General features: G+C 46.3%; 1 protein-coding gene across 2 annotated transcripts in view; it reads right to left on the bottom strand.

The window, feature by feature from the left end:
• myb (v-myb avian myeloblastosis viral oncogene homolog) overlaps positions 1 to 10,000 on the bottom strand; it is a 25,653-nt gene that overhangs the window by 4,714 nt on the left and 10,939 nt on the right. For both annotated transcript variants that reach the window (XM_036976418.1, XM_036976419.1), the window contains exons 5-9: positions 9,722 to 9,942; positions 5,262 to 5,484; positions 4,086 to 4,154; positions 2,899 to 3,003; positions 1,967 to 2,209 (exon numbers count right to left, since the gene is read on the bottom strand). In XM_036976418.1, the coding sequence (XP_036832313.1) occupies positions 1,967 to 2,209; positions 2,899 to 3,003; positions 4,086 to 4,154; positions 5,262 to 5,484; positions 9,722 to 9,942 (861 nt within the window). The remainder of the gene's footprint in view (positions 1 to 1,966; positions 2,210 to 2,898; positions 3,004 to 4,085; positions 4,155 to 5,261; positions 5,485 to 9,721; positions 9,943 to 10,000) is intronic.

Below are 10,000 nucleotides of genomic sequence, written 5' to 3'. Positions count from 1 at the left end.
GCTTCAGTCTGGGCTTCAGTCTGGGCTTCAGTCTGGGCTTTAGTCTGGTCTTGAGTCTGGGCTTCAGTCTGGGCTTCAGTCTGGGCTTCAGTCTGGGCTTCAGTCTGGGCTTCAGTCTGGGCTTCAGTCTAAACCAGAGATTGGCAACCGGCGGCCCGCGGCCCAATAATAATAATACAAAACATAAATATATATATTTAGATGTATTTTATTTTTGCAGGGGGGTAACTCTATCGGGATCTATTTACACTGAACACAACTATATACATGCAACATGCAAAAATAGTAGTTTTTTTTGCCGAGTTACAGTCCATATTAGGAAATCAGTCAATTGAAATACATTCATTAAGCCCTAATCTATGGGTTTCACATGACTGGGAATACAGATATATATCTGTTGGTCATAGATATCGTCATTAAAAAGGTAGGAGTTGTGGATCAGAAAACCAGTCAGTCTCTGGTCTGATCATTTGCCTCATGGCCTGTGGAATGTTGTCCCACTCCTCTTCAATGGCTGTGTGAAGTTGCTGGATATTGTCGGGAACTGGAACACTCTGTCGTACACGTCAATCCAGAGCATCCCAAACATGCTCAATGGGTGACATGTCTATCCAGAGCATCCCAAACATGCTCAATGGATGACACGTCTATCCAGAGCATCCCAAACATGCTCAATGGGTGACATGTCAATCCAGAGCATCCCAAACATGCTCAATGGGTGACATGTCTATCCAGAGCATCCCAAACATGCTCAACGGGTGACATGTTTATCCAGAGCATCCCAAACATGCTCAATGGGTGACATGTCAATCCAGAGCATCCCAAACATGCTCAATGGGTGACATGTCAATCCAGAGCATCCCAAACATGCTCAATAGGTGACATGTCAATCCAGAGCATCCCAAACATGCTCAATGGGTGACATGTCAATCCAGAGCATCCCAAACATGCTCAATGGGTGACATGTCTATCCAAAGCATCCCAAACATGCTCAATGGGTGACATGTCAATCCAGAGCATCCCAAACATGCTCAATGGGTGACATGTCTATCCAAAGCATCCCAAACATGCTCAATGGGTGACATGTCAATCCAGAGCATCCCAAACATGCTCAATGGGTGACATGTCAATACAGAGCATCCCAAACATGCTCAATGGGTGACATGTCTATCCAGAGCATCCCAAACATGCTCAATGGGTGAGCATTTGCCCACTGAAGTCGGTTACGACGGTTCTTCTCTTCGTTATCATGAGGGGGGCAGTTAAAATGTTATGCTCGCAAGTGGTGGTGGTGGAGGGAGGGGTGTCATGTGGTGGCCCCTCATCGCTGATCTAAATATTGATCTTAGTGTCTAGGGTTTAGTCTAGGGTTTAGTCTAGGGTTTAGTCTAGGGTTTAGTTTACAGTTTAGTCTAGGGTTTAGTCTAGGGTTTAGTTTACGGTTTAGTCTAGGTTTTAGTCTGGGGTTTAGTCTGGGGTTAGGTCTGAGCTTTAGTCTGAGGTTTAGTCTTTAGTCTAGGGTTTAGTCTGGGGTTTAGTCTGGGGTTAAGTCTGAGCTTTCGTCTGGGGTTTAGTCTTTAGTTTGGGGTTTAGTCTGGGGTTAAGTCTGAGCTTTAGTCTAGGGTTTAGTCTTTAGTCTGGGGTTTAGTCTGGGGCTAAGTCTGGGGTTAAGTCTGAGCTTTAGTCTAGGGTTTAGTCTGGGGTTTAGTCTGGGGCTAAGTCTGAGCTTTAGTCTAGGGTTTAAGATACTTTTACACATCCCGACATTGATCTCAACATTAACTTAAACCACAGTTACACCAATGTCAAGGGTCACAAACAAGAGTCACAAACGAGGGTCACAAACGAGGGTCACAGATGAGGGTCACAAAGGAGGGTCACAAACGAGGGTCACAAACGAGGGTCACAAACAAGGGTCATCATCTGTCTATTTTAGCTTGATTGTAAACACACGAGGTCGTCTTACCGAGTCGATGACTGACTCCATGAACTCCGGGAGGTTGGAGAGGGTGTGGCTGCCATGGTGACTGTTGTTGTTGTTGTTGCTGCTGTTGTTGTTGTTGTTGTTGTTGTTATTGTTGCTGTTGTTGCTGCGTGAGGACGAGGCGCTCTCCTCGGGGAGGCAGGGGCCGGCGGCCTGATGGTGATGGCACGATGTGGCCACGCCTTCTGAGCTGTCACTACCTGCCCAGCTGGAGTACGGGTTGATCTGAGAGAGAGAAAGAGAGAGAGAGGGGGAGAGAGAGAAAGAGAGAGAGAATGAGAGAGAGAGAGAGAGAGAGAGAGAGAGAGAGAGAGAGAGAGAGAGAGAGAGAGAGAATGAGAGAGAGAGAGAGACAGATAGAGAGAGAGAGGGAGAGACAGAGAGAGAGAAAGAGAGAGAGAGAGAGAGAGAGAGAGAGAGTCAGATAGAGAGAGAGGGAGAGATAAAGAGAGACAAATTGTCAGTGTGAGAGAGAGGTAAGAGGGAGGGATGGAGACAAGAGAGGTAAGAGGGAGGGAGGGACAGAAGGAGAGAGAGAGAGAGAGAGAGAGAGAGAGAGAGAGAGAGAGGTCAGAGAGAGAGAGAGGGAGAGATAAAGAGAGACAAATTGTCAGTGTGAGAGAGAGGTAAGAGGGAGGGATGGAGACAAGAGAGGTAAGAGGGAGGGAGGGACAGAAGGAGAGAGAGAGAGGGGGAGGGAGAGAGAGAACGGGAAGTTAAGTGTTATAGTGGGCAGGGGGTTGCACAAGGGGGTCACACACACAGTGAGATAATTTCATCACTTCTGCTGTGACCCCCAGATGTTTCCTCCTACACACACACACACACACACACACACACGCACACACACACACACACACACACACACACACACACACACACACACACACACACACACACACACACACACTCACAGGTAGTGCAGGCTGTCCCCTCAGCTCATTCTCTGTTGACATTAGCAGCAGCTCAATCTCCTTCACTCTCTTCTCCTTTTCTGGGTCCTCCTCAGTATAATGTCTCTACAGGGAGAGAGGGAGGAAGGGAGGAAGGGAGGGAGAGAGAGAGAGAGAGAGAGAGAGAGAGAGAGAGAGAGAGAGAGAGAGAGAGAGTGAGAGAGACAGAGAGAGAGACACAGAGAGACAGAGAGACAGAGAGAGAGAGAGAGAGAGAGAGAGAGAGAGAGAGAGAGAGAGAGAGAGAGGACATTCAGAACTAACACTGACACTTTAAAGTGTCTCTCTTTTCCTGGTTGTTGATGTAGCGATGCGAGGCCAAATTAAAGCGTTTCCTGGGTGAAGGGAGTAAATCTATCGTGGACAGACTACGTAACCGGTAGCGTTAATCTGTCACGACATATAACGTGTGAGATAACGAGAATGCTTCGTTCATAGCGCTTTATACAAATCACGATTTCGCAGGTGTTAGCATCTCTGGCCCATAGACTTGTCCGTAACTTGCAAAGAGGGGGAGGTTTTCAGTCCGGGTTCCTCGTTCTATCTCTTCTCTAAACAAGCATTGACCAAGAACTTAATTGAGCATCTGACCAATTACGCGAGACTTTAGTTCTGGGTTGAAATAGTATTTTGATGAGATAAAAACACAACGTAAAGGATGAGAGGTCAACAGAGTTTAACGATCAATGGAAATAGTGTTTTTTTTCTCTCTCTACTATCAAAGGGTCAGAGACACGGGAGGAATTTCAGTGACTCATAGCTACATGGCAAGTTCTCATTGGTCCAAATTGTATAAAACATTGAGTCTGAAATAGGATACTTGTTATTTGGCCATTAGCCAAGTTTTATTACAATGAGTTCTAATTGGTCAACCACAGGCTAGGGGTCGGTTATAAAACCACATCCTGTCTTTTTTGTTCTGCGGGGAGAGAATCACTGAGGACAGGAGAGAATAAACATCGACCTCTCAGCGTAACATCTATGATTTGGTTTGCTTTGGGGTCTGTGTTATTAAAGAGTAACATCAACTGCTAACAGGGTGAAGCGAAATGATGAGGTTTGTGGACAACTGAAACGTTTCCATGGGTTGCCGCGGGAGCAGTAAGACAACTGAAACGTTTCCATGGGATGTTGTCGCTGTGTCTCACCTGTATAGCAGCTGTTCCGTGCTGTGGAATGTTCAGGATGTTGACGTGCAGCCCTCGGGGGAAGGGCACCTGGGGAGCCCCAAAAACAGGTCAGACGATACAAACGGCCAATCAAGAGGGGGGAAATAAAACCGTTTTTTCCTAAATGATAATATATATAATTTTAAAAAATAAGGCACGGGGGGGTGTGGTATATGGCCGATATAGGGGTGTAGGTAATAGAGAAGGATGAGAGAGGTGGAGAGAAGGATGAGAGAGGTGGAGAGAAGGATGAATGAGAAGGAGAGAGAAGGATGAGAGAGGTGGAGAGAAGGATGAGAGAGGTGGAGAGAAGGATGAGAGAGGTGGAGAGAAGGATGAATGAGAAGGAGAGAGAAGGATGAGAGAGGTGGAGAGAAGGATGAGAGAGGTGGAGAGAAGGATGAATGAGAAGGAGAGAGAAGGATGAGAAAGGTGGAGAGAAGGATGAGAGAGGTGGAGAGAAGGATGAGAGAGGTGGAGAGAAGGATGAGAGAGGTAAGAGAAGGATGAGAGAGAAGGATGAGAGAGGTGGAGAGAAGGATGAGAGAGGTGGAGAGAAGGATGAGAGAGGTAAGAGAAGGATGAGAGAGAAGGATGAGAGAGGTGGAGAGAAGGATGAGAGAGGTGGAGAGAAGGATGAATGAGAAGGAGAGGGGATGAGAGAGGTGGAGAGAAGGATGAGAGAGGTAAGAGAATGATGAGAGAGAAGGATGAGAGAGGTGGAGAGAAGGATGAGAGAGGTAAGAGAAGGATGAGAGAGAAGGATGAGAGAGGTGGAGAGAAGGATGAGAGAGGTGGAGAGAAGGATGAATGAGAAGGAGAGAGGATGAGAGAGGTGGAGAGAAGGATGAGAGAGGTAAGAGAAGGATGAGAGAGAAGGATGAGAGAGGTGGAGAGAAGGATGAGAGAGGTGGAGAGAAGGATGAGAGAGGTAAGAGAAGGATGAGAGAGGTAAGAGAAGGATGAGAGAGAAGGATGAGAGGTGGGGAGAAGGATGAGAGAGATGGAGAGAAGGATGAATGAGAAGGAGAGAGAAGGATGAGAGAGGTGGAGAGAAGGATGAGAGAGGTGGAGAGAAGGATGAGAGAGGTGCAGAGAAGGATGAGAGAGGTGGAGAGAAGGATGAGAGAGGTGAAGGTGAGAGTGTGAACTCACCCTGTGGTCCGAAATATAGGAGTGGTTCCCTGTGAAAGGTGAGAGAGGCGGGAGAGGGGAGTGGTGAGAGAAGCTCATGATGTGGTTGTTGGCCTTGGCGTAACCGGGAGAGACGGCGAGGGATGCGTGGCCAGACTTGGCGGCGGCGTGCTGAAGGTAACCTTCCTGCTCCACCTTCCTACGCATCGTAGAGTTCCAGTGGTTCTTAATGGCATTATCAGTCCTGGGCAATAAAACAGAGAAGAGAAATTAGAGAGAGACTCTGAGAGAGAGAGACACAGAGAGAGACAGAGAGAGAGACAGAGAGAGAGAGACACAGAGAGAGAGACACGGAGAGAGAGACACACAGAGAGAGAGAGACACAGAGAGAGACAGAGAGAGAGACACAGAGAGACACAGAGAGAGAGACACAGAGAGAGAGACAGAGAAAGACACAGAGAGAGAGAGACAGAGAAAGACACAGAGAGAGACAGAAAGAGAGACACAGAGAGACACAGAGAGAGAGACACAGAGAGAGAGACACAGAGAGAGACAGAGAGAGAGAGAGACACAGAGAGAGACAGAGAGAGCGACAGAGAGAGAGACACTGTATATATATATAATATGACATTTGTAATGTCTTTACTGTTTTGAAACCTCTGTATGTGTAATGTTTACTGTTAATTTTTGTTGTTTTTCACTTTATATATTCACTTTGTATGTTGTCTACCTCACTTGCTTTGGCAATGTTAACACATGTTTCCCATGCCAATAAAGCTCTTGAATTGAATTGAATTGAATTGAGAGAGACACAGAGAGAGACAGAGAGAGAGAGACACAGAGAGAGACAGAGAGAGTGACAGAGAGAGAGACAGAGAAAGACACAGAGAGAGAGAGAGAGACACAGAGAGAGACAGAGAGAGCGACAGAGAGAGAGACAGAGAGAGAGACAGAGAGAGAGACAGAGAGAGAGACAGAGAGAGAGACAGAGAGACAGAGGGAGAAAGAGAGAGACAGAGGGAGAAAGAGAGAGACAGAGAGACAGAGGGAGAAAGAGAGGGGGGAGACAGGGTATGGATAAACCACTTCTCCAACCTGTTTGACTCTGTAACAAAGAACAAACTACAAAACATATATATGATCAAATACAAATCTTAGAATCAACTATTAAAGACTACCTGAACCCACTGGATTCCAGAACACACTGGATTCCAGAACACACTGGATTCCAGAACCCACTGGATTCTCCAATCACATTTATTTAACTATGCATGTCAGTTCTTATTTACAATGATGGCCTACACCGGCCAAACACAGACGAAGCTGGGCCAATTGTGTGCCACCCAATCACCGCCAGGTGATATACGGATTCAAACCAGGGTCTGTAGTGACACCTCGTGCACTGAGATGCAGTGCCTTGGACCGCTGTGCCACTCAGGAGCCCATGAATAACAGAACAATGAGCTACAGGACAAAATAAAAACCCTCCAACCCAAAAAGGCCTGTGGTGTTGATGGTACCCTCAATGAAATGATCAAATATACAGACAACAAATTCCAATTGGCTATACTAAAACTCTTTAACATCATCCTTAGCTCTGGCATTTTTCCCAATATTTGGAACCAAGGACTGATCACCCCAATCCACAAAAGTGGAGACAAAATTGACCCCAATAACTACTGTGGGACATGGGTCAACAGCAACCTTGGGGAAATCCTCTGCATTATCATTAACAGCAGACTTGTACATTTCCTCAATGAAAACAATGTACTGAGCAAATGTCAAATTGGCTTTTTACCAAATTACCGTACAACAGACCAGGTATTCACCCTGCACACCCTAATTGACAACCAAACAAACCAAAACAAAGACAAACTCTTCTCATGCTTTGTTGATTTAAAAAAAGCCTTCGACTCAATTTGGCATGAGGGTCTGATATACAAACTGATGGAAAGTGGTGTTGGGGGTAAAACATACGACATAAAATCCACGAACACAAACCACAAGTGTGTGGTTAAAATTGTCAATAAAACACACACATTTCTTTCTCTAGAACAGTCTGCAGCACCCGGCCTCAACCCTACGAGAATCCGAAGTCAAATGTCTACTGTTTGCTGATGATCTGATGCTTCTGTCCCCAACCAAGGAGGGCCTAGAGCAGCACCTAGATCTGTCCCCAACCAAGGAGGGCCTACAGCAGCACCTAGATCTGTCCCCAACCAAGGAGGGTCTACAGCAGCACCTAGATCTGTCCCCAACCAAGGAGGGTCTACAGCAGCACCTAGATCTGTCCCCAACCAAGGAGGGTCTACAGCAGCACCTAGATCTGTCCCCAACCAAGGAGGGCCTTCAGCAGCACCTAGATCTGTCCCCAACCAAGGAGGGTCTACAGCAGCACCTAGATCTGTCCCCAACCAAGGAGGGTCTACAGCAGCACCTAGATCTGTCCCCAACCAAGGAGGGTCTACAGCAGCACCTAGATCTGTCCCCAACCAAGGAGGGTCTACAGCAGCACCTAGATCTGTCCCCAACCAAGGAGGGTCTACAGCAGCCAACAAAGGGTATATAACAAAGTATTGAGATAAACTTTTGTTATTGACCAAATACTTATTTCCCACCATAATTTGCAAATAAATTCATTAAAAATTCTACAATGTGATTTTCTGGATTTTTTTGTCTCATTTTGTCTGTCATAGTTGAAGTGTACCTATGATGGAAATTACAGGCCTCATCTTTTTAAGTGGGAGAACTTGCACAATTGGTGGCTAACTAAATACTTTTTTGCCCCACTGTAGATCTTCTGTCCCCAACCAAGGAGGGCCTACAGCAGCACCTAGATCTTCTGCACATATTCTGTCAGACCTGGGCCCTGACAGACCTGGGCCCTGACAGACCTGGGCCCTGACAGACCTGGGCCCTGACAGACCTGGGCCCTGACAGACCTGGGGCCCTGACAGTAAATCTCAGTAAGACAAAAATAATGGTGTTCAAAAAAGGTCCAGTCGCCAGGACCACGAATACAAAATCCATCTAGACACCGTTGCCTTAGAGCACACAAAACCTATTCATATCTCTGCCTAAACATCAGAAACTTCCACAAAGCTGTGAATGATCTGAGAGACAAGGCAATAAGTATCCTCTGTGTACAACGTGGAACACCAAATAATGCAGAGCAGAATTAGGCCGATACCCACTAATTATCAAAATCCAGAAAAGAGCCGTTAAATTCTACAACCACCTAAAAGGAAGTGATTCACAAACCTTCCATAACAAAGCCATCACCTACAGAGAGATGAACCTGGAGAAGAGTCCCCTAAGCAAGCTAGTCCTGGGGCTCTGTTCACAAACACAAACACACCCTACAGAGCCCCAGGACAGCAGCACGATTAGACCCAACCAAATCATGAGAAAACAAAAAGATAATTTCTTAACACATTGGAAAGAATTAACAAAAAAACAGTGCAAACTAGAATGCTATTTGGCCCTAAACAGGGAGTACACAGCGGCAGAATACCTGACCACTGTGACTGACCCAAAATTAAGGAAAGCTTTGACTATGTACAGACTCAGTAAACATAGCCTTGCTATTGAGAAAGGCCAACGTAGACAGACCTGGCTCTCAAGAGAAGACAGGCTATGTGCACACTGCCCACAAAATGAGGTGGAAACTGAGCTGCACTTCCTAACCTCCTGCCCAATGTATGACCATATTAGAGAGACATATTTCCCTCAGATTACACAGATCCACAAAGAATTAGAAAACAAATCCAATTTTGATAAACTCCCATATCTACTGGGTGAAATTCCACAGTGTGCCATCACAGCAGCAAGATTTGTGACCTGTTGCCACGAGAAAAGGGCAACCAGTGAAGAACACACACCATTGTAAATACAACCCATATTTATGCTTATTTATTTTATATTGTGTCCTTTAACCATTTGTACATTGTTAAAACACTGTATATATATATAATATGACATTTGTAATGTCTTTACTGTTTTGAAACCTCTGTATGTGTAATGTGGTTGTTTTTCACTTTATATATTCACTTTGTATGTTGTCTACCTCACTTGCTTTGGCAATGTTAACACATGTTTCCCATGCCAATAAAGCCCTTGAATTGAATTGAATTGAATTGAATTGAGAGAGAGAGAGAGAGAGAGAGAGAGAGAGAGAGAGAGAGAGAGAGAGTGAGAGAGAGAGAGAGAGAGAGAGAGAGAGAGAGAGAGAGAGAGAGACAGAGAGAGAGAGGGAGAGAGAGAGAGACAGACACTTGGTCACAGCATGAATGATATACTTACAGTATAGCCACTGTTAAGTTAGCATTAGCAGTTCTGATAACAACAATCCCTCTGCTTCTTTCTCTGTTTCTCTCTCTCCCTCCTTGCCTCCCTCCCTCCCTCCCTCCCTCCCTCCCTCCCTCCCTCCCTCCTCTCTCCCCCTCCCTCCCTCCTCTCTCTCTCTCTCTCTCTCTCCGTACCTGCCAGGCAGCAGTTTGGCGATCTCGGCCCAGCGGTTGCCCAGTTTCTCGTGGGCCTGGTAGATGATCTGATCCTCTTCCTCGGTCCAGGAAGTCTTCTTCACCTCGGGGTTCAGGTGGTTGTGCCAGCGCTCTCTGCATTGCTTCCCTATCCGACCCTTCAGGTGCTTGGCGATTACGGACCAACGCTTGGCTCCATACTTCTGGACTAGTTCAATCACCTGAGGGAGGGACAGGGGAGGTGGAGGGGAGAGGGGAGATGGAGGGGAGAGGGAAGGT

This window comes from Oncorhynchus mykiss, chromosome 4 (genome assembly GCF_013265735.2).
Source record: "Oncorhynchus mykiss isolate Arlee chromosome 4, USDA_OmykA_1.1, whole genome shotgun sequence".
Taxonomy (NCBI): Eukaryota; Metazoa; Chordata; class Actinopteri; order Salmoniformes; family Salmonidae; genus Oncorhynchus; species Oncorhynchus mykiss.
This window is presented reverse-complemented; position numbering and strand designations above follow the sequence as displayed.